Genomic DNA, 13,699 nt, shown 5'->3' with positions numbered 1-13,699 from the left:
GGGCGCAGCCTGCCTGCCTCAGTGTTCTCACCTGTAGAATGGGGAGAGGGCTGGCACCTACCTCCCAGAGTGCTTGTGAGGATGACACTGGAGAAGCGGAGGAGGATGGTTACTATAGTTACTCAGGGCTCACGACCCGTGCCGGGGCAGCCCAAGAGGCGGCGGCGTTTGTGCTCCAGCATAAGGGGCAAGGGCAGAGCGAGAGAAGGGACCCAAGAAAAGAACGCCGGCCTCGGGGGCTGAGCCACGGCACGGAGCGGGAGTGACGGGGACGCGGAGCCCGGCCCGCGCACCTTTACCAGTCCCCGAAGGAGAAGCGGCGGGGGCCGGGGAAGGGGCCGAAGCCTCAGGGCAGCCGCGCCCGCCTCCGCCTCCTTCCCCAGCCACAGATGACGCCACGCCCAGGTCACGTGGCCAAAGTGTTTGCGCACCGTCGCTAGGAGACGGACGCGGAAAAGTGTAGGAAGTGGTCATGACCGTTCCGGAAGCGGGAATGACTCAGAACCCCGTCCTGGAAGGGGAAGCGAAACGTCTGGTTCTCAAGGGGACGTCTCCCTAAACTCCCGCAGCATCCACGCCCTCGCCTGTGTCATCCATGGCCTCGCATAAAGGCTCCTGGCGCCTTGGGGGGGAAGTAGAATGCCTGGGAGGATAGAGCTCTGTAGGTTATACGTCACATCCGGCCACTGCCGTAATCTCGCGTTACCCGCGTCCCGGGACTTCCGGCCTTGCACCCCGTTCTCGCACTTTCCGCACTCCCAGGCTTCTGGCGCTCGAGGAAGAGCAGGTGGGGCCCGCGGCTGCTGCCACCGCCACACGGGGGCGGGAAAGAGGTCGGGGGAGGACCAAGTCCTCGAGGCCAGGATGGAACGCCAGGGGCCTAAGAAGGACGCGAAGGGGAAGGAGAGGCCCCACCCTGCTCATTTCAGTCCGCTCCCCTTACGCGAGCCCCTAGGGGGCGCAGGAGAGCCCCGGGCCGGGAGTTCAAATCCCACCTCGGCGGGGTCACTTTACCCACTTACCCCACAATGTAGGCCCCCCAAAGGTCCCTAGACACCAAAAACTCGCGGTCAGCGTTTTGCATCAGTGTCGCATTGCGGGGACACATGTACGTTGGAGAGGATGCTGGAGGCACCGGGGATGGAACCGAAAGCTCATGATGCTCACTACCGTTAATTTATTGCTTCCTCTTGTTCAGTGGCATCCAACTCTAAGTTGACCCACTTTGGAATCCACTTGGCAGAGCTCCTGGGGTGGCTTGCCATTGTACAGATCAGCAAACTGAGGCAGACTGGTCCAAGATCTCCCATCCGGGAGGCTTCGGAGGCGGGGTTTTAACTCAGGGAGGGGAGGCTTCCGGACTCCGGGCGCGGCCCTCCTGGGACAGGGTTTATGTCCTTGGTAGACATACCAGGGTAGACATTTTAGAGGTTAAGAACATTTCTTAAGCGTATTCGCAGTGGAACTTTTAAGCTTCCAAGTGACACCGAGCAGACTCGATCTGCGCTGGTTCCGTAGGCCATGCTCCTGTATCGGGATCCGGGGCCCACGAAGTGACCCCTACCTAGGACACTGCGGAGGACACTGCTAAACCTCCAGTCTCCCTTTGCCCACAAATTGGCCCTTTAAGATCCCACGGGAAATGAGGCTGATTTGCAAATGGTCGGGCAGCTCCTAGAACTTGGGGCCTCAGCGAGAACCCCCCTTGGGTCTGGGCCTCGAGGACCGGGCCTCGAGGCCAGGAGGGACCCCGACACCGAAGCCGGGCGTGCCCTTCAGAGGGGACCTCCCCAAGAGCGAAGCTGCAGCCCGGACTGGTCGCGCCCTGAGCGGGAGGCCGGCCAGTGAGCCCAGAAGCGGGGCGCGGGAGGCGCTCTGTCCCCAGCCCCATCTCTGGCTGCCTCCGCCACAGCTGAGAAGCAGCCAAGCTCCCGCCTCGGGGAGCTCCCCCCCTTCCCCCCCTCCCCCCCCCCCCCCCCCCCCCCCCCCCGCGCCCCGGCGGAGCCAGCCTGAGCCTTCCACTCTCTCCTCAAGCTGCGCCCCCCTCTGATCTTCCCCAGGTAAGGTAGGATGTGCTCTGTGTAAGAATGCATCCTAACTGGTAGAAGCGTCCGCTAGTAGGGCGAGAGGGACAAAGTGCAATTTCCGGCCTCAGGATTTGATGAGGATGGGGACCGGCTTCATACCCCAAGTTCCCAAAGAAATTCCCTTAGAAATTCCCTCCTAGCGTGGGATAAGGGTCAACTCTCCATTGAACCGGGAATGGCCGAAAAAGCGAGTGACTAAGTTCTGACCTTTGGTCCAAGACAAAAAACAATTCAGCTGGGGGGTCCCTGCAGCTCAGGTCTGACTCTTAATTATTAGACACTGGAAGACTTCAGGCTGGGTATAATAAGGGACAGAAATCCTAAGCATCCATCCACCGTCTTTGGATCTGCCCCCACCTGATGGCATCTGCCCATTTCTCCCCTGGTCCTTCCTCTCACCCCTGCTACCTCTTTGAGCTTGCCTCCAGAGGACCTTAACCGCTTCCTCTCCAATTCTCTTGCTTCTTCTCTCTTGCCTAGTTATTCCACCCTGCCATATAACGGCCTATTCCAAAGCCTCCCTGGAACGGGCAGCTCAAATAATCTCTACGTAGCTTCAACCATGGCCAGTGTAAATTCTGAGAGGCAGGGCCCCAAGTAATGAAGAATTAATTTATTAAACAGTCCGGCCAACAATTAATAAATTAAGGGTCCGTGATTAATTTTTCACTTCTTGGAGCCCTGTCTCTCAAATTTTCATTCACCACACTTGACAAGTGGACCGTGGGGAATTGTGAATACATTTTCTCCTAGAAACCTTCCAAACTTACAGTCTCTCACTCTCTCCCACCTTATGTTTCTTGTTGTTCTAACTTAGCAAGATCATGAAACTAAAGTTTATTTTTTTTTACCTTTGGATTTGGCCCTTTTTTTAAATATAAGATCCCTTTTCTAAACAAAAACTAGTACAGTCAGAATTCCTAATGTGATTCCATTTGGTTTTTAGGACAGTAGAAAGTAACTTTTAAATCCTGCATCCCAAAAGTCTTATTGCCATTTTAAACCTAGGACAGATATCCTGTCTTCAGGATTCCCACAATTTTATTGAAAACTTGCATCTTTTTTGTCTTGAAGGCAGTTCCTTAAACCATCAGTATGGGCATCCGTGGACTAATGAGTTACGTGGAAGATCACAGTAGTCAATTCTTCATTGATTTGAAGTTGAGGGACACCAAAATTATCATTGACGGCTATGCACTTTTCCATCGACTGTATTTTGATTCAAACGTGGATCTCCGGCACGGAGGAGACTATGATTCTTTTACCGATGTTATACAGAGATTCTTTGAATCACTCTCTGCTTGTAAAATTCATCCATATGTTATATTAGATGGAGGCTGTGATATTTCGGATAAAAAACTCCTCACCTTAAAGGACAGAGCCCGGGAGAAGATCCAGATAGCACATTCCCTTTCTCTTGGTGGGAGGGGAAATGTGTTACCTTTACTCATCCGAGAAGTATTCATTCAAGTCTTGAACAAGCTTCACATAGACTTTGTCCAATGCTTCTCCGAAGCAGACAGAGACATCATGACACTTGCTAACCACTGGAATTGTCCCGTGTTAACGATGGATAGTGATTTTTGCATTTTTGATCTGAAAGCTGGCTTTTGTTCTCTGAATGGTTTTCAATGGAAAAACCTGGCATTGTTTAAAGATTCATTTCACTACTATATCCCTGCCCGATGTTTCTCTATAGATAAGTTCTGCAGTCATTTTAACAACATGAATAAAGCCCTGTTGCCTGTCTTTGCTGTGCTGTGTGGTAATGACTACATCAATTTGCCTGCCCTGGATACCATCTTCAGTAGAATGAATTTCTCCCCTGGAAGCTCCACCACCAAAGGGAGAAAGCACCAGCGAATTCTGGGACTCCTTAACTGGCTGTCTCATTTTGATGCCCCCTCTGAAGCTTTAGATAATGTGGTGAAGTACCTGAAAGTGAATGACAGGAAAGTGGTTAGAGATCTACTTTGGGCTTCGATGGAAGAATACCAGCCATCTCCAGTGAAGCTACAGGATTTCTTCCAGCTCGGCGCTTATGTGTCTCCCTGCGCCACCAACCTGGGCTTACCAGAATGGATACAACTGGCTTTGGCGAAAGGGCAGCTTTCTCCTTTTGTCTGTGATGCGTTGTCATTACGGCGGACTATTCTTCATACCCAGGTGGAGAACATGCAACATCCAAGTGCCCACGTTGTCTCTCTGTCCATTCGGAAAGTCATCTATGGGCTTCTTCAGAATTCTTCTCCAAATCTAAATAACGTATCCCGAAGCACAGGCAACAAACAACCAGTGGCTTTCAGTGAGGTAGAAAGGATTAATAAGAATATTGCAACAGTGGTTACTCATGCAGCGAAGCTCCCAGAGGAATATCGAGAATTAAGCAGATTGAATGAGGTAAGTGTCCAGGACTGTGATCATAATGGCCCATCATATAGGAGTTCTAGACCATTAGTGATCCTTGAATGGGGGTTATGTGAGTCAGAAAAACTAGAACCTGTTGTCCCCAACAATAACAGAGAAATTAGGAAGATGGGGGAAGGATTGAGGGACGAGAAGGGAATAAAGAATTCTGTTTTGGATACATTGAGTTTAATAAATCTACTACATCTCCAGTTTGAAGTGTCTGAAATGTGGTTGGAGATCAGCAGCCAGGCTGTTAGGGCGGGATAGGTAAATTAGGAAATGCTTGGTAGAGATGTTAGTGAAATCCATGGAAAAGGCAAGGAATGTCTGTAGAGAAGGGAACACTGATGTTCTTGGGGGATTTGTGGAAGTGATGATGTAGAAGGCACAGTGTGGCCAGAGGCCTGAAGGTGAGAAAAGCACAGAGGCTAGTAGGGCAGTTTGGCTGACAGCTCTTGCTCACTGTGTCTGAAAAAATCCTTCTTTTCCCAAGTCCTGACCCTCCTTTCCTGTTTTCTGCCACTGGGTCCTCCATCTTCCCCAACTCTGAGGCTTAAAACTCCATTTAGTTATTTTAAAGCCAGGATCTAAGTAGGTTAGAAAAAGTGCTGACCCTGGAGTCAAGGGTTCAGATTCTGTCCTTGACTTGTGTGACTTCCTCTCCCTAGGTCAGTTTCCTCATCTCTCCAAGGAAGGGGTTGAGCTAGCTGGCTTTAGAGGCCTGTAAATCCATGAACCTGTGGAAAAACTTAATTTTTACAAAAATAACACCTACCTCAAAAGTTGTGCATAAGGAAATGAGATGTGATATATGTAAAATAAAACTTCTTAAACTTTTTTTACTCATGACCTTTTGTGGCCCAAGAAATTTTTATACGACCCCCCCCTAATATACAGGTATATAAGATAGATATATAAATCAAACATTTACTGATACTAAAGTGTTAACTATTATTGTGCCACCCCTTCTTCCCCCCCATGGCTTCACTTACACTCCTTTCGTTAAGTATTTAAAACCTTTCATTTGTATTGTTTGATCCTATATGTGCACATAAGAAAAAATGTCAGGTTTCCTTATATGTGACTGAGGTATTTGCTATGTTCTTTCAGCTTTCTCTCTCTAAGCGTAAGAATCTTCTGTTAGAAACCCTGAAAGTGAAAGAGGGTGTCCTGGACCCAATTCCTGCTTCCCTGAAGTTACCCATTGCTGTCACTTGCTTTTGGTTACACTCCATAGAAGGCCAAGCAAAACTGTATCATGTACAAGCTTTACTGATGGGAATGGTAGTTGGCCAGTTGCAGAAGACGATCAGTGAGCCAGGTAGGTATCGATGGTCTATAGAAACCAGCATCTCTTCTTCCAGGAACCCATTTATCCTTCTATCCTAAAGTTTGAAAAAAAAAAATGGGGGAAGGCTTCTAATGTGATGGTATCAACACATTGTTGACCTGTCACCTTTAGTGGCCGCATAAGCAAAATAGTTAATTTTTGATATACAGAACATTTGCCAGTTTCATTTCTTCCTTCAAATTCAGACATAAGCATTATACTTCATCCAAGACATTAACATTTTAGGAGTGATTCTTTCCTGAGGTTATTTGTTATTGCTCTATAATAAAACAAATAGTGACAACTACAGAAAATTATATAGTCATATTCCCTCCCATAATCTTCAGTTAAAGTGAGAATAAATGAGCAAACCAACATTAGCTTCCCTTTTTTCTGCTAAGAATATTCATTTTGAGGAAATGTAATTGGTATAGAAGTATTCTTTGTACAGTGAAAGTATTCTATTTTTTTGAAGAATACTCACTTTAAAGGATCATGGATATCACACCTTTTCTTTACGTAAGTTCAGTTGCAATTCTGAATGAGTTATTACTGCCTTCTGGATATTCAGCAGTTGCCTAGTTTCATAAGAGATCACTTTTTTCAGAGTAATTTAAAATGAAAAAAGAAAAATCAAAGGAGTGGGACCCTAAAATATCTAAGGATTTTATACTTTGAAGGCTCTTTGTCTTAACTGTATCATTTCATATTTTATTAATATGTATTAGCCTAATTAGAGCTAAATGCAGAAGAAGCTTTAGCTTTACTGTTGTGGGGATTTTCTGTTTATTTGTTCTAACCCTCAGGTTTATTTTTTTTCTGCTGAATAAAAGATATGTAAGAAAAGACTTAAGAGAAAATCTGTTAGCCCTCTTGTTGAATCCAACAGAAAGGCACGTGTCAAGGGTATGTTGATTTTCCTTTAAAATTATGGATAACAGATCATGGGCAGCCTTAGTGCCCTCTTGCTCATAAATTTGAAATGGCATAGAGCCTTTATGCATTTTCCAGATGGCTTATACAGCCTCTGCATATATCCATCCTTCTTTTAGTATTTGAAAAAGTTGATAATACAGTTTGGGCTCCCAATCCTGCTACATTTTTAACCTTCCTCTTCAATGCCAGCATGATCATTCTAGTGTTATTTACCCAGATGAGTGAACTATAAGCACTCATTTTTCAGACTTCCATGGAAATAGATTTCAATCAGATTTTTATAAAGAAAATATCAATTTACATTTCACAGACCATGATTTCAAGAACTAAGCTTATACGATGTTAAGACTTTGTATCTAACCAGTGTTCTGGAAACTATCCTAAGACAAGTATTCAACATAATGAAATTAAAGATTCAGAAGAGAATTTTTTAAAGAGAGTATTGGCGTTCAAATGCCTTCAAAGCTTAGGTATTTAAAATTAAAATAGCCAAGTGGTAGGATACAGAAGATTTTTCCTAATATAACAGAAAATAGTATTTCCACTTGGCTGTTGCTTTTGAAACTTGTGAAGTCTGTATGGATAGAGATTTTCTGAAGCCTCTGTAAACACTACTTTTAGGTTTCTTTTTCCTGTAGATAATGAGGAATTGCCTATGGACAGGGCAAAACTGTTCTGTGACCAGTTTTTAAAAGTGAAAGAAAATAAACTGCAAAGAAAATTGGATGTTGATACTGCCCATGTTTTCTGTCAATGGCAGTGCTGTCTCCAGATGGGATTCTATCTCAATCAGCTTCTGCTGACACCTTTACCTGAGCCCAACATCACATGGTAAGAGAAGCCAGGCCCAGAAGAGGGGGAGAAGGAGGGATTAGGACTCTCTCCCTTCAGGCCCACTGGGTCTTTATGGCAAAATAATCATTTCCTAGTTAATGAATCAATTTGGTTATATTTCAAAAGCAACACTGCCTTTCCATCCCGAGAGCTCTAGGCCAATGAATTCATGGTGTTAGACCTGAAATATCATGACTTTTCTTACAATTGGTCTGCCTAGATGTTTTGTTTTACTTTGGGTAGGGTCCAGAGCACTAATTTTATCAGCATTGCTAAGTCCCTAATATACCCTTAGGAAGTTCCACCAATGTTTCTGTAATTGAGTCGTCTTAAAAGAGAATCACCTCTGAACACTGAAAGAAAGGTATAACCGTGGTCACATTTTGCTTGTGTGCTTCAGGCCAGGTTTTTCTTGTTTCAGATTCAGCTCTGTAAAGTACCATGATATGGTGGAAAAAAACTCTAGCCTCTGGAGTCAAGGAACCTAAGTTCAGATCCCACTTTAGTAATTTTGGCAAGGTCCCTTAAATTCCAGGGAGCCCAGTGTCTCTGTTCTGGATGATCAGAGAACTCTTCCAGCTCTCTATCCATCCATTGTTCATGCCTGTCTTTAATAGACATACCTAACCAGTTTCAAACATTGTTGAGTGATTCAGTTCTAAAATGAACTGCTTTACCTAGTTCTAATAACCAGTTTTTCTAATCTAGCAAGTTTGTTTTGAATATAGTGCTAAGTCTACTCTTACTGATACCATCTGTAAACTGAGTTTCTAGAATTTTACTAATAAATATATTAGGTGCTTCCTGACTAAGACTGACTTTTCATTCTCAGTGGGACTGTGACCAGAAGTTAGTGCTTTTAGGCAAGAATTTACACCAGTGGTCCTCAAGCTTTTTAAATAGGGGGCCAGTTTACTGTCCCTCAGACTGTTGGAGGGCCAGACTATAGTAAAAACAAAAGCTCACACTCTGTCTCTGCCCCTCAGCCCATTTGCAATAACCTGGCGGGCTGCATAAATGTCCTCAGGGGCCAGATCTGGCCCACGGGTCATAGTTTGAGAACCTCTGCTTTACACAATTTTAGAGGTAAATAAATCGAAGGATCTCTTGAGTGTCTAATTAAATTTTTCATCTAACTGACTTAATGTAAAATGGTTTATTTAAAGTGTCCCCAGGGGCAGCTAGGTGGTGTAGTGGATAGAGCACCGATCCTGATGTCAAAAGGACCTGAGTTCAAATCCAGCCTCAGACATTTAATGCTTCCTGGCTTATGACTTAAGCTATGTCACTTAATTCCAATTGACTTAGGAAAAAAAAAAAAGTCCCTAAATTTTCAGTGCACTTTTAGGCTTTTGTGTGAGAGCAGTGACACACTTTCTCTTCTACTTGCACAGGCTGTACAGCGGGACTCTTGTCCATGGACTTTCTCAAGAATTTTCCGGTTCATCCTCAACAGAAAATCTCTTGCGTGTGTGCCCTGGAGCAAGGCAGCTTTATAGCCAGCTCTTCCATGGGCTGAAGTCTGCTGTCCCCTCAGAAAGTCCTTTCCAGAGAGAGAAGTCAAAAGCCAGAAGGAAGAAGCCAAAGAAAACGAATACTAACCTGACAAGGCACCAAGTTGGGACCAAATCCTTACTTGATCATGTCAGCAACAGGTTTGGGCTCCTCTCAGTAGAGGACTTGGATGATCAGGATCAGGAGTCAAAACTGGAATAAATCCAGACTTTCAAGTCTTGTGGATTGTGACTGAGATATTATTTTCAGGTTTATTCTCTAAATCAATCATGCAGTAGGGATTTATTTCATCATCACTGGAGCTACAGTATTGAGTGCACTTGGAACCCAGGAAAACCATCACTATAAAATGATAATGACTTGAAACCTCTCTCAAGATCCCCATGAATTGACTAATTATAATAATAGTATTCCAAACTGCAGTAGCTCTGGCTGTGTATGTGTAAGGTGTGTGTGTGTATATATAATGGATACATATATACTATATATGTGGAAGTGGGTAAGGGTGGATATATGTATATATAAAGAGAAATTTTTTTAAGGTTTTATATTATATACATCAAGTCAATACCTCTGTAACATGTATTTTATCCCTGGGATACTACAATGTAGCCATGGAACTGCCATAAATTTAATATTATAGGGAACCAGGTAATTGTTTCTAAAATTATTTTTATAATAAATACTTTTTATGTTTTCATATTCTGTTTACACTGAAAAGTAAAATTTCATAGCATAAAAACTGTGATTTGGTGGTGTGTATTTTGTGGCGGCTAGAGCATCCCACACACCTCTCTTATAGCTGTGTTTTAATTACTAGACATAGGGACTGTGCTGTGGAGGAGATCACACTCTTCAGGGAAAGATTTTCAGTCTCGAAGGCCCTAAATTTTCAAAGAGCAATTTTCCTCCAACTCTGATTTTTGCTTTAAGCTCTTGGTTTTGGACCTATGTAAATGTTTTTTGCCATGAAATTATCTATAAATTAATGTCATAACTAATACATTTGAAAATGGATTAAGGTGTCTATCTGTAAACTAGGACTGAAGAGGTGAGAAACAAAACAAATCTACTGTATTAATGAAGTCAGGAGTTTTAGGACAGACAGCTATTGGTATTTTTAAAAAATAGTCTCTAGACAAATGTTCCTTGAAGCCTTACATGCAAATTTATGTTTCTTAATTGGTTGTGGAACTTTTTTATATTTTTATACATTATTCATTTTGGTTTTACTCACCAGGGAATTTAACTTATTTAATTATCACTGACATTTAAATACTTGGTGGTCATTATACATTTATGAGCTACTGGGATTTTGGGAGAAGTGTAATAAGGCAGAATAGGCTAAACTGCATAACAAGCACTCATTAGTATAAATAAAAGCACAATCACATCCATGGAAAGGAGAGAAGAGAGAGATCACCCATACTAGGGTGGGGGCAGAGTGTGGTTTACAGGATCCTCCTGAAGGTTACTCTCTAATGCTAAGTAATCACTCTCAAGCCACCATCTATTTCTGAGCACCAATCATTTCCCTCCAAGGTAAAAAAAAAAAAAATCAGTGGATGAAATGTAGGTCTTAATTTGTCTATTAGTTATTGGCTTCTTAATGGCAGATTTTTTTTCTTTTTTCACTCTGTCAATTTAACAAGGAAAATGAAAGAAGGATATTAAATGTTTTGTTAGATATATCCAGTTAAAATATTCTAATAAATTTTTCCATGTCAATCAGTACAATTTTTAAAAGGTTATTGACAGGGGACAGCTAGGTGGTGCAGTGGATAGAGCACCAGCCCTGAAATCAGGAAGACCTAAGTTCAAATGTGGCCTCAGACACTTAGCACTTCCCAGCTGTGTGGCCTTGGGCAAGTCACTTAACCCTAATTGCCTCAGCAAAAAAAGAAAAAAAAAAAAAAAGTTATTGACAACAAAAAGGCAAGTTTCTTTACCATATAAGGTTGTTTACCATCTTTACCATATAAGGGTTTTTTTTAAAGCTGAATTAATAATTAGTAATTAATTTCCCCCATTAGTCGATGAGGATGCTGTGGCCAATCTTAAGACCCGGCCATTGTCTAAGCTTGAGTTGCTTGATAAGTACTAAGAAGGAACATGACAGTGTGTCCATCCCCATGTCCAGAATCTCTCCAGGCTGTCTTGCTCTTCCCTTTCCATGGGAGGGCTTTGCTCACTCACCTCACTTACATTCAGTACTACAATTTGACACCCTAGGACCTAGGAAAACACTCTTGGGGGATACTATATAGCAGAGTAGCTCCCGAGTCCACACTGTTCAAACAAATCAATCATGATGATGCATAAAAACATGAAAAATTTACCCAATGAGAAGATAAAGTTAAGAATCATCATAAGAACTATAAGCCTCCTGGGTCATGCTTCTCCACCACTGCCCAAGGACACAAGCTTATAGAAACCCAGCAGTGACACACACAAGTAGGGAGCCTCATGGGTGACTCACATCACAAGCGGACTCCTCAGAGCTCTGGATGTTTCTGGTCTTTTGGAGGAACAGTCCATACCATGGCCCCTTTGGGCCTGATCCCCACTCTGATCCTCTCTCTTTCTCCTGCTGACTGAATTGTTTCTCTGGCATTAGATTCTATTATCTCACACCAGCTGTAAGTCTGGTATCTTCAGGTGTTCCAGGCTCTCTTCTGTCATCCCATTTTCTGTGTAGTGACCCATCTGATTTAGGTTGAGAAACCCTAAACTGATAAATTCAGCCAGATAGAACAAAATTGCCTTACATCCAATCGTCCCATGGTTACAAAACTGTTCTTTGATTCAGTTTCCCAGCAATAAATTTTCCGATTGTTAGGCCACATATAAATGATCTATTGGGGACACTGTACTACAGCTATCTTTATTATTAGCCAGCGTCTTTGCCTCTGAGGGCCATGCTTTGATTCAAGTCTCCTCAGAATTCTCTAGCACATTTATCTGAGGGGCTGCTTTTCTCTCATTAGTTTAAGTGATTTTACTCAGGCTACTTTTCTAAGTATATCATGAAAAATGCTCTTTTTTCCATTTTTTTTTTTAAGTATATAAAATATCCCCCAGAGCAGCTGGATGGTACCAGCCTTGGAATCAGGAGGAATGCAAATGTTCAAATGAGTTCAAATGCAGCCCCAGACTCTTGGTGGTTAATAGTTGTATGACCCTAAACATATCATTTAACCCAGTTGCCTCACCAAAATACACACACATACACATATATACATATGTATAGGTATGTATAAATATGTGTATGTATACACACACAGTTTTTGGGGGTGACAATATATTTGTGTATGTTATGTATATGTGTGTGTGTGTATGTATTACTTATAATATATTCTAAGAAAACTTGTAATTGATATGTTTTCAAATTTCCTGTTCATGTTTATATCCTTATGACCTTGAGATGGAATTGGGGTGAGTTAAGGATTTTATATAAAAGGTTTTTACTAAGCCTGATTGGAGCTTAAATTCATATTTTTCTTAAGATTACTTTTTTTAGGGGGAAGCTATGTGGCACAGTAGACAGAGCACCAGCCCTGAAGTTAGAGGGGCCTGAGTTCAAATCTGGTGTCAGACAGACTTCCTAGCTGTGTGACTCTGGGCAAGTCACTTAACCCCAATTGCCTCAGGAAAAAATTAAAAAATTATTTTTTTAAAAAGCCAGACCTAGCAAAACTGTTTGTGGCAGTCCTTTTTGTAGTGGCGAGAAATTGGATATTGAAGGGATGCCCATCAATTGGAGAATGGCTAAATAAGTTATGGTATATGAATGTTATGGAATATTATTGTTCTCTAAGAAATGACCAGCAGGAGGAATACAGAGAGGCTTGGAGAAATTTACATCAACTGATGCTGAGTGAAATGAGCAGGACCAAGAGATCATTATACACTTCAACAACCATACTATATGATGATCAATTCTGATGGACGTGGTCATTTTCAATAATGAGAGGATCCAAATCAGTTCCAATTGATCTGTAATGAATAGAACCAGCTACATCCAGTGAAAGAACTCTGGGAAATAAGTATGGTCCACAACATAACATATCCACTCCCTCTATTACTGTTTGCTTGCATTTTTTGTTTTTTTCTTCTCAGGTTATTTTCACCTTCTTTCTAAATCCGATCTTTCCTATGCAGCAAGAGAACTGTATAAACATGTATACATATATTGTATTTAACATATATTTTAACATATTTAAGATGTATGGGACAACCTGCCATCAAGGAGAGGGGTGGGGGGAAAGGGGAAAATTTGGAACAAAAGGTTTTGCAAGGGTCAATGTTGAAAAATTACCCATGCATATGCTTTGTATATAAAAAGCTATAATTAAAAATAATTTTTTTAAAAAAGCCAGACCTTTAATTTCAGTGTAAGGAACTCCTGATGATTAAACTCCCAACTGTTCTGAACTTATCTTACAGAGTGGTCTAGTGGCTCTCAGACATTGTCCTCCTCAGGTCACAGAAGCCAGTATTTGTCAAAGATGAGACTTGAACCCAAGTTTTGGCATTTCTGCCTGCTTCTCTTCCAGTCATTTGCTGCACTTTTACTTCCTACTCCCCA

General features: G+C 42.6%; 2 protein-coding genes across 6 annotated transcripts in view; one reads left to right on the top strand and one right to left on the bottom strand.

The window, feature by feature from the left end:
* The window catches only part of NEK11 (NIMA related kinase 11), a 267,788-nt gene extending 267,290 nt beyond the window's left edge, over window positions 1–498 (bottom strand). For all 3 annotated transcript variants that reach the window (XM_074270948.1, XM_074270949.1, XM_074270950.1), the window contains exon 1: window positions 62–498. The gene's annotated coding sequence lies outside the window, so the exon portion shown is untranslated. The remainder of the gene's footprint in view (window positions 1–61) is intronic.
* Window positions 208–13,373, top strand: ASTE1 (asteroid homolog 1). Of its 3 annotated transcripts, none has more exons than XM_074270944.1 (5): window positions 208–787; window positions 3,162–4,487; window positions 5,607–5,817; window positions 7,401–7,593; window positions 8,991–13,373. In XM_074270944.1, the coding sequence occupies exons 2-5, from the start codon at window positions 3,183–3,185 to the stop codon at window positions 9,310–9,312; spliced, it is 2,031 nt and encodes a 676-aa protein (XP_074127045.1). In that variant the 5' UTR covers window positions 208–787; window positions 3,162–3,182; the 3' UTR covers window positions 9,313–13,373. The 3 variants fall into 3 exon arrangements, with proteins under 3 accessions (XP_074127045.1, XP_074127048.1, XP_074127047.1); XM_074270946.1 differs by lacking the exon at window positions 208–787 and adding an exon at window positions 2,004–2,060; XM_074270947.1 differs by lacking the exon at window positions 7,401–7,593 and having other exon boundaries at window positions 8,991–9,125.
* The last annotated feature ends 326 nt before the right edge of the window (window positions 13,374–13,699 follow it).

The sequence above is a fragment of the Sminthopsis crassicaudata genome, chromosome 5 (genome assembly GCF_048593235.1).
Source record: "Sminthopsis crassicaudata isolate SCR6 chromosome 5, ASM4859323v1, whole genome shotgun sequence".
Classification (NCBI taxonomy): Eukaryota; Metazoa; Chordata; class Mammalia; order Dasyuromorphia; family Dasyuridae; genus Sminthopsis; species Sminthopsis crassicaudata.
This window is presented reverse-complemented; position numbering and strand designations above follow the sequence as displayed.

Coding starts and splice junctions, on each gene's coding strand:
- ASTE1 (XM_074270944.1), top strand. CDS start 3,183: ATGGGCATCCGTGGACTAATGAGTTACGTGGAAGATCACAGTAGTCAA. Junction 4,488..5,606: donor AATTAAGCAGATTGAATGAG/GTAAGTGTCCAG, acceptor ATGTTCTTTCAG/CTTTCTCTCTCTAAGCGTAA. Junction 5,818..7,400: donor GAAGACGATCAGTGAGCCAG/GTAGGTATCGAT, acceptor TTTTTCCTGTAG/ATAATGAGGAATTGCCTATG.